This window comes from Charadrius vociferus, unplaced genomic scaffold, assembly GCF_000708025.1.
Source record: "Charadrius vociferus isolate BGI_N301 unplaced genomic scaffold, ASM70802v2 scaffold365, whole genome shotgun sequence".
Classification (NCBI taxonomy): domain Eukaryota; kingdom Metazoa; phylum Chordata; class Aves; order Charadriiformes; family Charadriidae; genus Charadrius; species Charadrius vociferus.
In genome coordinates, this window is record NW_009648559.1 from 824659 (window position 1) to 839476 (window position 14818).

A 14818-nucleotide genomic window follows, 5' to 3' on the forward strand; every position below is an offset into this window, starting at 1 on the left:
TCCCCCTGCTGAGGGTTGCCACTAATGCTGTGAAATACTCCAGCCCTAATGCAGGCCTCTTTGAAGCCTTGACCAGCATGTACTCTTGACCTCAGTGGATGAGGAAATGATCTTTCTTTTTTTTTCTGAAAATAGTTTACTTTGTTGAAAAGGAAGCCTAAGAACTTGAACATCAGTGTACGGCATACAGGTCACTGCTGAAGTCACAGACCTCGCACCAGTTCATGTCTATTGAGTAGCTGTGCCTTTAATGCTTTACTGTCATTTATTAAACTCTCGGTGATCTTTTTTTTTTTTCATCTAGATATACATCCAAGCCTACAAGCCAGCCAACCTGAAAATGAAAATAATAAAAAATGACTACCACAATCACCCCCTCTACTTGGAAGGGGCTTTGAGCAAGAGCACTCATTACCAGCAGTATCAGCCAGTCATAACTCTGAGGAAAGGCTACACCATCCACTGGGACAAGACAGCCCCTGAAGAGCTGGCCATATGGCTCATCAACTTCAACAAGTGAGTGATCCAACCAAATTCCAACATTCCAGCCCAATAATGTAACTGCACATTTTTAATGGGTGACGTCACCCCCTTATAAGCTCTTCCAGAATGAACATGCCTGTTCCAGGAAGTCCACTGAGTTCACCATCTTTCCATTTGACCCCTCATATTCCTGTTTCCTCCCCTGGGAAACCCTGCAAGATAACACGGTTCATTTTTAGAAGCCAAGAGCTAATTCATTCCTGGTGCATGGAAGTCGCAGGTGTAGAAGTCAGGAGCAGATCTGACCCACATTGCTTAACTAACCCATGGTTCTTATGTCTCATTTACATTGCATTGATTCATCCCACACCATTAAGATTTTAACTGGCCAGGAAAAAATTAAGTTACATTTTAGAGTGAATTATTTAGTTTGGCTTCTAGCATGCCCAGGAAAATAATAGTCATGTGTTGATTTGTTATAATGTGGGTCTTTGCTATTTTTAGGAATGACTGGATCCAAATAGGGTTTTGCTATCCTAAAGGGACGACATTTTCCATTCTCTCAGACATCCACAATCGTCTCTTGAAGAAAACATACAAAACTGGAACCTTCTATAGAACCTCTCAAATGGAGAAACTGGAGCACAGATATCCTAGCAAAGGATACTACTACTGGGATGAGGACACTGGGTAAGGAAGCGTGTCTTGCCGATTTGGACACTGCTTTGAGAAAGCTTCTGGAATCGTGAGCCGTTTGGTTAATGCCATTAGCGGGGATGACAACAAAACCAGAAAGTCTTTCTGGGAATGTGACCAGCATTTAATTTTCCTGGGACTCCCACGGCTGTCAGTCATTCATAGCCTCTGCTGCTCTGCCAGTTCCTCTAGGGAACGCTTTGCCAAGTGAATACAAATTAGAAAAAAAGACAAAAGCAAAGTGCAGACCATGAAACTGAGCTGGAGACACACCCAACCCTTTTAGTTTTGAAAAGCACCCATTTGTAAACACCACAACGGGGACGCACAGGAACTAAGAGTGTAACGCCTGTTATTTTCTTTTAAAGAATTAAAATAATGGGAAAGAAAGAGAGACCTAAAATACAAACCATGTATTTCTACCTAAATGTATCATTATAAAATAGAGCTCCAAGAGAGTTCAGGTGTCATCTCATTTCTCTGGCTTAAGTTCCCTGACCTCCCCAAACCATTTCTGAGCTGTGTCCCCCCTTTTATTTGCATGAGGTATGTTGAGCACTATAAAATGCAGACACCGGCACTCAGGGTTTGCTATGGCAAAGCATTAGGAAGGAGTCCACCAAAACTGGGAGTTAGTCATGTTTTGCACAGAAGTCTCAAGGATGCTGTTCACTCTTCTCCCCTGCCTGCAGGCTGCTCTTTCTGAAACTCAAAGCTCAAAATGAGAAGGAGAAATTTGCTTTCTGCTCTGTCAAAGGCTGTGAACGAATAAGGATCAAAGCTGTGATCCCAAAGACGGCTGGCGTCAGTGACTGTGAAGCCATGGCCTATCCCAAGTACATTGAGACTCCAATAGTAGAGGTGCCAATGCCCAAGAAGCTCTCTAGTGCACAACTGGTAAAGTAGTTGATTTTTTATCACAGAATTATTGCCAGTGTAAATCTGTAGTTCTGGCACATACAGTGCCCACAGACATAGAAGGACTTTGTACCAGGTTTGGTATATCCTGTGCTGAAACGGTCCAGGTACATGAAATGGCATGAAACAGATTCTTGCACATGTAGAGAGCACAGGTCCTCGAAGGACAGAGCCACCCAAGGCTTCATTTGAAGTTGGATACTTAGTCTTTTGGGGCTCTGTTGTGAAGTTCAGTGCACAGGGTGACAAGTGATGAGATGGAAGACAGATTGGCCCAGGGAATGTGATTCTGGAGAGACAGAGGTTTCTTGCCTGGCCTCCGGCTCCTCCAGGCGGTAACAGCAGTGTCAGAGAAGGGACTGCATAGCTAAGCGTCTCATTCATATAAAGGATTTTGTACAACAGTCTCCTATATCCCATCCAGTCTGATTCTGACCAGAGGGAGGGGAGGGGGGTATTTATCTGATTTTTGTTTTTTTTTCACTCTTCACTCTTGAAGCAGGAACGCGCAGCAAAGCCTCAGAGAATTATGTGTCAGCTCTGCAAAGTGAGAGTCACTTATACTCTGCCATTTGGCGAAATGATTTAAATGCTGACAGAGCATAGAGAGGTTACCATTGTGCCCGGTCTCATTAGCAATGTAATTTGGCCAGTCAGTAGCTTTCTTGTTGATTGAATTTCAAGGTTTAAAATGTTTCCTGGAAATGCAGCGTTCAGGTAATAGACATCCTCACTAGAAAAACTCTTCTCACCTTATTTTTTTTTTTTCCCAAACAGAAGACTAAGGACCACCTACTCGAAGTGAAAATAGAAACTTATAAGAAACAGTACTTCCACCTAAAGGATGACTTTGCATACATTGAGGTGAGCAGGTCCTCTCAGTGAACTTTAAGGGACAAAATTCTAAGATGCTCGCTTCAATTTTACGGAAAACTTGCTTACAACATTGCTGTGGATTCCAGTCACTTTTGCTTTGTATTTCGGGGGGAAAAAAAAAGAAAAAGGCTGTAACTTTCCCATATGAGCAAAAATGCAGGACAACTTGACCTCAGGGCTCTGGATTACTGCCCTTTGATAGAAAGAGCAGTCCTGTGGCTCAACGCTATCAGCGCTTCTTCCAGGTGGTTGTTTGCAGTTGTGTTCCTGTGATTGATCAAGACTGTTTTTCCCCCCGCACAGGTGGACGGTGTCAGGTTTTTTCTCACTGACGAGGGTATCCAACTGGTTGTGATTGATGGACATCATGGAAAAGTCGTTGATCGAGTAACATTCAAAAACTCAATTCTACAAGGAATCCCAGCACAGATAGAAAATTATGTCAACAACATCAAAGACCAGTGAGTAAATAATCTGGTGTTACTAAGGTGCAATGTACAAGAATGCTCTACAACACTCATCTTTTTCCTGCCTTTTGTCACCCAACATGGGCCAGGCGACATGGCTAACAATGTGCTTTTGTACCTGCCGACTCCCAGAGAGTCCAAACGTGAGCAGGACGTGCGGGCAGCAGAAGGATGCAGACTCTATGATTTAGGAACCGATCGAGCCTCAGATAAACTGCAGAGCTACATTTGATTAATAAACTGCAGATATACTTCTACGTTGTGGGTTACAGACAAACTGCAGACTTAAATTCACAAATAAACTCTCAGCACTCATCGGTACAGATGTGCACACTTCACGTTTTTCTATTGCCTGCATCCTGTCTCAAATCGCAGAAAATTCCACTAATAAAATACATTCCTCTCTGCACATGTTCCCTGCCCAGACCTAAGCGCTGGTTGCTTTTATTTTTGAAGTACGGGCAGCCAGAAAAGCAGAGTTTTGCTAGTGGGTGGTAAGTAGCCAACACATGTTCCTGCATCCTGGAGGACAGCAGGTTCATCGGCTGGAGTAGGATTGGGAACAACATCAGAAACCCTTTAACCAAAGGGGTTGTTCTCATATTAGTTTGTGGAGTGCTGTTGGGAAATGAATATATTTCATTGTTGTTAAATCTGTTTTGGTTTGAAATCTGGTATGTAACATTTCATATAAATATGATCGCTTTGTTGATGAATCATTTGAAATAATGGTAGGCAGATGGACAGGATATTGTTCTGGCATTTATTTTAGAGATTTGGGGAAGTTTCAGAAGGGTACCATGCAGGTTCATCAGGTGTGTTTCTACTGTCTTAAATAATTCTGAAGGTTGCAAAAAATACATCGAGTAGTCACTGCAGAGAAGCATGGTAGTTGCTCACTTTTATTTCGTGAAAAGAATAAGACAATTTTTCAGACATGCCACCATTCTCAAAATCCAGTCTCAATCCTGGCTAAATCCAGCTCCTGGATTCTTCCCTACTTAAGAGAATTGAATCCTAATTAGACTTTTAGTGGTATTTAAGTCTTTCCAAGCCTCATTGTCTTCTCTGGATAAGTGTTGGCACCGGATTAGGATTAGGATTAGGATTAGGATTAGGACTGGAAGTTGACCCAACATGGTCAGCACCTTTCAGGTCTCACTCAGCTGTGTCTTTGCAATGATTGAACCCCCAAATTATTGTCCTTCTTTCATCAAATGTTTTCCCAGCCCATCCTATCCCCTGCAAACCTTCCCAATCTGATACAGCAAGGGCTTCAGCTCCAGCCATGAGGCATCTTTCCTCCATTTGCTGGGTGAAAGTGTTCAGAGTCAGATGTGGACACTGTGCGGACAGTGGGACTGTACAGCCAGCAGCTTCTTGTCCCTTCTCCCCGCGGCGATGCAGAGCACGGACTGTGCAGAGAGACGGTGCGAAGGGAGGGGAAGGGAGCCCCCCAGCCTCGCCAGCCTCTCGTGAAGAGGCTGCTAGAACAGCCTTTAGGTTTGTGGATTTGGGGATGCAAGAAGAGGTGTTTCTAGCAAGGATAAGCCTCTTGGTTTATTTAAGTAACTCTCTGCAGGCCAAAGTCCTTTTTTTTTTAAATAAATCCACTTTTCTGATGAGTTTCCCAGGGATAAGAAAACAAAACACCTGGTGAATTTATTTTAAACTTCCATAGTAGGTAAGGCTTAATAGAAAGTAATGATTGTAGTGAACTGAAGGAAGAAAAAGAGGTGATTCAGCATTCACAAAGTACTCAACACCAGCCCGCCAGCTAAGTCCGCTCGTAAGCACTGGAGTATTTTAACACCTCCGGCTTACTAGGAAAAGTCCTTATGACTCTTAACTCTTTTGCTTCTGGTGTTCCTCTGCCACCACCCCTTGCTATTTTCCCCTGAACAGTTCCAGTTCCAGCTGAGGTGTTAAGATGTAAGTGCTGCACTCACTAGCTCCGGGCTGGAGCTCTGCAGGAGCTGTTGCCTAATTAATTTTAGCGACTTGTGTCCACCGTGCTGCAGGGAAACCAAGCCAGCAAGGCTCTCAGGCTGCAAGACGGCAAATGCCGTTCAAGTCTGGGAAGTTTCATTCATGGAAACCCTGCAAAGTGGAACGAAATAATTTCATGTGGCCGTTTGCTCAATTACTCTGTGGTGAAGCTTTAATTAGGAGCCTAACAAGGGTGATATCCCAGCCCCACTGAGCTTAATAGCAAGACTTCCACTGAACTCACTGGAGCAGAGCTTCTCGTCCATACGCTTTGAGATAACCATTGAAGGTGTTTGTGCATCTGGTAGGAAGTAAGGAGGTTATCATGCTTCTCTGCGGACAATTCTCACTATAAGATTATCCCCTGGTGTTTAATTTGGGTTTTCATTCTACCCTTTTAGAATGAAGCCTACGCAGCTACCAACTTTCACCCAAGCATTTACAGATTTGCATTAGCTTAACGCATTTACCTCATGTCTTCTCTTTATCACTTGGCATTTGTAGAAGACCCTGAGAATTTTGAGGTGAAATACAGTACATGCAAGTAAGGCAGTAATAATAATAATAATACTATAACAACAATAATAACAACAATAATAATAATACTACACTTTTTAAGCAAAAGCACGATGAGAATGAAGGGAAAGCATCAGGCCAGCAAAAATCTCAAGGAATTGCATTTCTTCAGGCTTCATACTCCTAATGATGTAAGAACAATAAATTATTTGAGACTTGCTCACAGCATCCCAGGGAGACCGTGTTCCTCTCTGAGCAAAGCAGGATGGAACTGCTGGTTAAAAACATTTAAATAATTCTTGAGAACAGTGTTAAAAAAAAAAAAAAAAGTTACTTCTGTCAGCTTCCTACTGGGTTTTGGAAAAATGAATATATGACTAAGCTGTTGGAAAGCACTGACAAAAGCCATTAAAGCAGAAACCACTGTAGTTCATGGGTGTCTTTGAGTCACAGCGGCGGAGTTACCAGTGCTCAAGACAGAGAAGCGAGTAATGTGTTCTGACTCTTCATCTGTTTATAAATGGCTTTGTTTCCTTCAGCTCCATAGTGCTGGTGACATCTAAAGGAAGATTCATTTCAAGAGGACCATGGACTAAAGTACTGGAGAAACTTGGAGCAGAAGAGGGTTTTAGGTTAAAAGGTAACCATTTTTTAAAAATGCACTTCTAAACCCCTTTGATCTATTCCACTCCCATGACTCCAGTAAAGGGACCTTTTTTCCTTCTTCTAAACTTTGCCTTGCTTGGTTCTATCAGCATGTGTGCAGACATCCTGGGACCAGTCATTTATTTGTTCAGAGAGGTTGTATCCACTGCAGCTTTGGGTAACAGCGCTCAGTTTAATACTGTAGATGGAAAAAGTGCTCTGGCAGTTGTTCTTAGAAACAAAGAATTCAGGGGGTTGATTTTCCAGATTCATTTTAAATAAAAAGGAATTTTAACAATAGGAATATTGGACTCTTTTTTTTTTTTTTCCCCACTAAAAGCCCCCAAACAGGATTTTTTACTTGGCTGAACTTACTTTTAGCTGGTTTTCTCTTGAAACAAAATTCCGACTTGATGGCACAAAGCATATCAACTTCAAAACATCCTGTGTTGAACTGGAATATTGCTCTATTGTGCACCTTGCTCTGATCAGCTCTAACTGTGAGCTTTTGGCACACTCTCCTCTTTTTTGTGTGTGTGTTACACTCGCTAACGTAGGTCTTGTCTGTTGTCCTGTCCCTCATCATCCCCCCATCTTCCCCAAGCAGGAAAGAATTTTGAGTATAATCACCATGAGAATAATATCTTCAACAGACAGCTCAAGCTGCCTGCTAGGAAGGGGTTTTCCTTCTATGGATCACGCATTCTTAATTAATGGAAGCATACAACATGTAAATAGAATTTTAATTAAGCTTCATTAGGCAAGTATTTCTTTAATACCTGGAGAATGCATGCTTGGCAAAGTTGGTGTACACACGCGTGCTCTTGTCCACCCGCATCCCTCCAGCCATTGGGGGTTTCTCTGGTGCAGCCCCGACACACTCCTAATCTATTTGCTCTGATTTGCAGAAAAAATGGCTTTTGTCGGCTTCAAAGGCAGCTTCCGCCCTGTCTGGGTGAAGCTGGTCACTAATGAGGACTCGGCTAAAATCTATCAAGCGCTGCCAATTCCTGTGGTGAAGAAAATGAAGTTATGAGGACCCACTGCTCTGCCTTCTGGCTGCCAGCACTGCCCCATGGGACGGACTACTGACTGCTCACCGCAGGCACCTTGCCAGCCTGCTCCAGAGGTGTAGCATTTTGTTGTTGTTGTTGTTGTTGTTCAAAAAGAAATCTTACTGTAAGTAGCTAGAGTGGCCACGTGTGACAGAAAAGCCTTCCTCTGTGATCAGCGTCGTGTTCTGTGATCACCAGCTCCTCGCCGGTTGACTTGCTCACCGATGCCATGTTAACTCTCCTGTTACTAAGCAAGAGTTGGCCTGTTTTACGAGGTGCTGGTTTTATCAGCACCCCCTGTGACAGAATAATTCATGTCCTGCCTCTCGAAGGGGGAGTTCAGGGTCCAAAGGCCATTGAGGATTGTTGTTTTTACCAGCCCCTAAGTTATCCAAATTTTTTTTTTTTCCTGTGGTGTAACTGAACTTGGAATGCCAATTCGAAGGCTTGTTGAAAATCTAAGATAGAAGGAGTGTATTTGAATGAATCCTGAGATGCTGGGAAACATAACTGGACAGTAAGAATTTATCCTAAAGCTTTTATGATGTTTGGTCAAGCTCTGGGATCTGTGTTGTACATGCTAACCCATGGCACATAGTTGGGGAAGAGACGAGAGAAGGAGAAGATGAACGATGCCAGCGGAGACTGATAAACCACATCTTTCTGCTTGCTCAGAAAACCGCGTTTCTCCTATGGATCAAAGTTTTTTAATAGTGGTTGCTCAAACAGGAGGTTTTCCTTCAACAACAAGCTGTAGGCTAGAAGAAAAGCAATATCAATTAGCACATATATTTTCTCAGCCTTTCCTGTATAGTCCCTCCGTAGAATAATGTTCAGGATCAGTCTGGAGGCTTTATGGCAGTCAAAGAAAGCATCTTGTTCAAGGCATCCAGTTTTTAACTGGGAATACTGGGACTCACCTTATTCAGCCTCAAACAGGGTGAGCAGCCCTTGCCTTTCCAGGGTGGTCAGAGGGAGTGGGATCAGGCTGCTCTCCTGTGTGTTGCTTTCTGATCCTGTCTTAAGGGCATGAGTGCCTTGGTCCTCCTGGAAGAGTTACAGGAGATCTGGATGGAAGGGGACAGAAGTCTTACCAAGTAGCTGAAGAATTAAGGGTGTGAATCCCCATATACTAGTTGGATGTCTTGTACCTCCTTTCCCCCTTCTTCAAAGCCGTATTTGGGCAATGAAGGCAGATTAGCGTGGATCAGGACTCCTGCGGGGACATCTCTTGAAGCTGTGAAATGAAACATTATCTTGTCAAACGTTGTCAGCACTTCCACTGTTCAGTGATATTGCTGTCTGTTGGTCAGAAATGCCATGAAGGCACCTCCGGAGGCTGTGGCTATTCTAAGAAATCTAGGAGGGGATAAAAGACAGGATGAACAGCTTTTCAAAGCACATAGAAGGTCAGTTTTGCCAATAGTAACTGGGTTTGTTTCCCCACCTTGTCTCTGCCTGGCCCCATTGCTACATAAATTATTCTAGTTGCGGAAGGTTACTTCATTTTGCTCTGTTTTAATTACAGCTCGTGCAATTAAGTTGTTTTTTTTTTCCCCACAGTATCCAAAATGCTATCTTGCAGCTAGAATGAAAGAGCAACCATTTTTTGTGTCATTCCAAAGGCCGGGCAGATGTTGCACTCTACAAGCCTGGTTTAGATCAATTGCTCTGAAAGTCAAAGCAACCACGAGCAAAATTTAGGTAGTACTGTAGGTTACATTCCCCTCAAGCCTCTCCTGGGTTTTGAAACTGGAAATGTTCTTTTCAGTCTTACTATATAGTTGTTTTGAACTTGCTGAATGTCATGTGTATTGTATTTAAAAAAAAAAAAAAAATAGAAGAGCCAAGCTTTCCCTCCCTGGCTTCTCAATGAGAGTCTGTTAATGAATGCTCTTTAGGCATTTGTGCCATTTCCAGAATGAATGAGCCACACTTGTAAAAGGCAGGAAAGGTGGGTGTCTTTTTTTACTGATGTCCTCTGATGGTTTGGGGATTTCACAAACTATACCTTGAAAAAGTCAGTCTCACTTGTGGTTCAATCGTGATTAACCAACAGTTTAGCTGACATTCTCTGATAGCCAAAACAGAGCCAGGTCCCTGAAGTCGAGGAAATAGACTGAAAAAAGTCCCTTGAGTATGTTATTCTGGGTTATCTAAACCTCTCCACTGTCCTGAGGCAGTTCTGTAGATATTGCACCGGCGTTAGTGGACCACACTTGCTTCCAAGAGATGGACCAAAGCAGGAGTATGTCTTTCATGAGCACTTGGCAAACAGTGGGCAGGAGAGCCGGGCTCAGAATGTACGTGGTTTGGGATTTGGCTTTGTATGACCCCTGGGGCAGGGGTTGCCCTGTGTGGCACGCTGCTGCTCTGGGCCACCAGCCGCTTCCCTTCTCCTGCGCTCTGTAAGCATGCGAATGCCCGGGAGGACCACATCAGGTGGGTCTATCCCCTGGACTGGTTTGTTCAGCTTCTATGAGCACACTGCCTTTGTGCTAAAGTGTAGCTTCTGATGTTATGATTTTGGGAATTCTCAGGGTGAAATCATAAGACTTGGCTCTAGGAAAACCTTTTTCTGTTGGTTCTTTTTTTTTTTTTTTTCACTAACAAAAAATCTTGTCTTATTAAGAGAAGAAAACTTTTAAGTAGCTTATTGTATCGTGCAAAGCTTGTCACATGGGGCCTGTTTCGGAGCTGGGGTGGGTCTCACGCTGTGAATGGGGAGTACGGGATCCCTGCAGCCTGTCAGCCGGAGGGGTACTACAGCATCCCGGTAAGGGGCAGCTGCTCCCGGGAAATGCAAAGGGCTCCCGTCGACCTTTATGGGATGGAGCCGGTGTGCAGCTCTGAAGACAGAACAAAGCCTGGGACCGTCGCCAGTCAGCAATCGTTTTGTGCCATATGATTACTTTTTAATCTTTGACTGTTCTAGAAGCCGCACGTGCACATTTTGACTAGTGAATTCCCTGACTGCTTGTCTTTTGTACATCCTTGTCAGTCCCTGCACAAGCTGCAGTTATCCTCTTTGTGGGGTTTATTACTGCAAATGTTTCCACGTTTGCCTACGCAGTTGCCATTGGTAGAGTGGGGTTTTTGATTGCGTTTTGTTTGTGTGTCTGATTGTTTGTTCAGATGTTTGAGTTGTTTCGCCTCTGTTTAAATGCTTGTTTTACCTGTCGCCGAAATAGCTGGTCCTTTTTCGGAGTTAGATGTTTGTACATTTTCTTATAGACTTTCCAATGAAAAAAAGATATATTTTCTATTAATTTATTACAATGGCACTAAGACAACTAAATTGCAGACATATGAAGCATTTTTACTGGAGTTTAGCATCGTCCAGGTTGTTAAGGAGGTCGGCAATATGTCTTTTCTGATAGTCTGCTTTGCACTTGAAAGCTCTCTATGTCCGCAGACCGTGGTAACGCATTGACTGTCTGGTTTATGATGACAAGAGCTCTTGGGACGTCGGTTCCTACAGATTGTGGCTTACAACTGAAATAACATGTAGTTGTTTGGAGTACACAATGTTTATCAAAATAAATATTCAATGCAAATTTCTTATTTTACTTTTGTCTCTTGTCTCTTCAGTGTATCTCTGTAACGATGACCCACTGGAATGGCCACGGGTTTACCCTGCTCGTTTTTTTCAGACTGTTACAGCCAGAGTGGCTCAGCTTCTCCTCTCGCAGGAGCTTGCTTTGCTATGAGAACATGGCTTGTGCCATTACACCACATCTAGAGCGGAGACACACAGACTATTAGTAGATCATACACTCACAGAATGGTTTAGGTTGGAAAGGACCTTGAAGATCATAGAGTTCCAACCCCCCTGCCATGGGCAGGGACACCTCCCACTAGACCAGGTTGCCCAAGGCCACGTCCAGCCTGGCCTTGAACACCTCCAGGGATGGGGCCTCAACAGCCTCTCTGGGCAAACTCTTCCAGTGCCTTACAACCCTCAAAGTAAAAAAATTTCTTCCTAATTTTTAATCTAAACCTGCCCTCTTCCAGTTTAAAGCCATTCCCCCTCGTCCTATCGCTACATGCCCTAGTAAAAAGTCCCTCCCAAGCTCTCCTGTAGGCCCCCTTTAGGTACTGGAAGGCCGCAATAAGATCTCCCCCGACCCTTCTCTTCTCCAGGCTGAACAGCCCCAACTCTCTCATCCTCTCCTCATAGGAGAGGTGCTCCAGCCCTTGGATCATCCTCGTGGCTCTCCTCTGGACACGCTCCAGCAGGTCCATGTCCTTCTTATGTTGGGGGCTCCAGAGCTGGATACAGTACTCCAGGTGGGGTCTCACGAGAGTGGAGTAGAGGGGCAGAATCACCTCCCTTGACCTGCTGGCCACACTTCTTTTGATGCAGCCCAGGATACAGTTGGTCTTCTGGGCTGCGAGTGCACATTGCCGGCTCATGTTGAGCTTCTGGTCAATCAGCACACCCAGGTCCCTCTCCTCAGGGCTGCTCTCCAGCTGTTCCCTGCCGAGCCTGTATTTGTGCTTGGGATTACCCCGACCCAGATGTAGGACCTTGCACTTGGCCTTGTTGAACTGCATGATAAAAACACAAATCTTGTTCCTCTGTTCACAAAACTTTTTTTTTTTTCATTGACTAGGGTAAACATGGAGTAAAAAAATATATAGAACTTATATGTAAAACGTATAAGGTTTTTGTACTGGGCAGCTATTAAGGCTTATGAGAATCTCACTATCGGGTCAACTTTGACTGTAAATTTGCCACCATGGGCTGGTGCCAGCTGGGCAGACTCTGCTATAAAACTGTTTGGAGGCTCCAAAATGGGAATGGGCTTTTTTTTTGGTGGCAGCAATCAGCATTTCTAAGATCCAAGCACATATTTTTTAATCGAGTATCAAAATAGTAGTAAGTGGATTAGAGGACATCACCCACCTAATGCCTCTAGGCCAGGAACCCAAAAACGCACCCCCACCCTGCCTACTGGTGCCAGATTGCAATTGCTGATATGTTGGGCTTCAGCAGATCAACTCCGGGGCGGGGGGAAAGAAAAAAGCTGAAGGTCAAGGCAGAAATCTCATGCCACACTACCAGCGCCGGGGGAAAAATGAAACATCTCTTTAACAGTGCTGTAAGATCAAAACCTTCCATGCCCAGGGTGCCCTGGGGCAGGGTCAGAACTGGGCTTTTGCCGCCAGGGTGGCCTGGGGAGAGGCCAGGGACCACCAGAATGGCAATGGTGAGCCTGGGCAGCCGGCAGCCCTGCAAAGACCCAGGGGCCGGTCAGGAGTCATCCCACCTGCACCCCTACCCATAGCTTGTACGTACACGTACACATATCTTACACACACATACACACAGCTTTTATACATGTGCACACACATCCTATGCACACACATGCACATATATATGTACATATCTTATACACACATTTACATTCTTTTATATACACACATATACATGCATACACACACATGTACACATAACTTATATATACATGTATATATATACATACAACCCTACCCATATCTTACGCACGCTCCTTACACACAGACTCTTTTATGTGTTATATAGACATATTAGATGATTATAGAATCATAGAGGTTGGAAGGGACCTTTAGGATCATCAAGCCCAACCATTAACCTACCCTGACAAAACTACTTCTAAACCATGTCCCCAAGTACCACATCTACCCTTTTCTTAAACACCTCCAGGGACAGCGAATCCACCCCCTCCCTGGGCAGCCTATTCCAATGTTTGATAACCCTTTCAGTGAAAAAATTTTTCCTAATATCCAGTCTAAACCTCACCTGGCATAACTTGAACCCATTTCCTCTCGTCCTATCACTTGTTACCAGGGAGAAGAGGTCAGCCCCTCACCAGTGGCGAGTAGAGGGGGATGATCACTTCCCCAGTCCTGCTCACCACACTGTTCCTGATACAGGCAAGGATGCCGTTGGGCTTCATGGCCAACTGGGCACACTGGTGGCTCATACCCAGCTTGCTGCCAATCAACACCCCCAGGTCCTTTTCTGCCAGACAGCGTTCCAGCCACTCCTCCCCAAGCCTGAAGTGCTGCATGGGGTTGGTGTGACCCAAGTGCAGGACCCGGCACTTGGCCTTGTTGAACCTCGTACCATTGGCCTCAGCCCATCGGTCCAGCCTGTCCAGGTTCCTCTGCAGAGCCTTCCTACCCTCAAGCAGATCAACCCTGCCACCTAACTTGGTGTCATCTGCGAACTCACTGAGGGTGCATTTGATCCTCTCCTCCAGGTCATTGATAAAGATATTACAGAGAACTGGCTCCAGCACTGAGCCCTGGGGGACACCACTTGTGACCGGACTCCAACTGGATGTAACTCCATTCACCACCACTCTCTGGGCACGGCCATCCAGCCCGTTTTTTACCCAGCAAAGAGTACACCTGTCCAGGCTGTGAGCAGCCATTATATACATGTATATATACACATTATATTACATAAATAATACTGATTATTTTTTTTATGATGGCATCAAAGGGAGCTGTGAAGAGGCTCCTCCCCACCTTTTCTCCCCCCCGGCCAGCAGGCAGACATTACCACTGCACCTTTGCTGCTGTGTGTGTGTGTGTGTGTGTGTGCATGCACATGCACACGTGCATGCATGTGTATGCACACATATATGTGTATAGGGGGTGGCTGTGTATGCGTGTGTAGAGGGGTCTATTATGTGGCTATGTATATTTGTGTGTGTCTATGTAAGGGGGGGATGTTTTGGGGCAGGTGTGTGGATATATATATGTGTATGTGAACAAGGGGGTGGGTGTTTCTAGATATTTATGTCAGAGTGTGTGTGTGTGTCTGTGTCTGTATGTATTTGCGTGCATGTGTGTTTGTGTGCATAAGGTGTGTGAGTGTATGGAGATGTGTGTTGTGTGTGTGTAGATGTCTATGTATATACAGTTGTTAGAACTAACTTAATAGCAAACTATGCCTAACCATATACAACTCATTACATTAATTCCAAAATTCCACGTAATTTTTAGTTATATGTACATATTTAAATATAGAACAGATACATTCTGTCCATGAATATATAAAATACACTGCACATTAAACATCATCTTCTGTACCAAAATATGTTTAATTTGTTAAGCACATTAAAAAACATTAAAAATATACTAAAAAAAAATTCCTATATTTTAAAATTGTATAATAAT

General features: G+C 44.1%; 1 protein-coding gene across 2 annotated transcripts in view; it reads left to right on the forward strand.

The window, feature by feature from the left end:
• Positions 1-7626, forward strand: part of CEMIP (cell migration inducing protein, hyaluronan binding) — a 52881-nt gene extending 45255 nt beyond the window's left edge. For both annotated transcript variants that reach the window (XM_009886106.1, XM_009886107.1), the window contains exons 22-28: positions 305-516; positions 988-1173; positions 1872-2076; positions 2875-2961; positions 3277-3434; positions 6485-6585; positions 7499-7626. In XM_009886106.1, the coding sequence (XP_009884408.1) occupies positions 305-516; positions 988-1173; positions 1872-2076; positions 2875-2961; positions 3277-3434; positions 6485-6585; positions 7499-7626 (1077 nt within the window). The remainder of the gene's footprint in view (positions 1-304; positions 517-987; positions 1174-1871; positions 2077-2874; positions 2962-3276; positions 3435-6484; positions 6586-7498) is intronic.
• The last annotated feature ends 7192 nt before the right edge of the window (positions 7627-14818 follow it).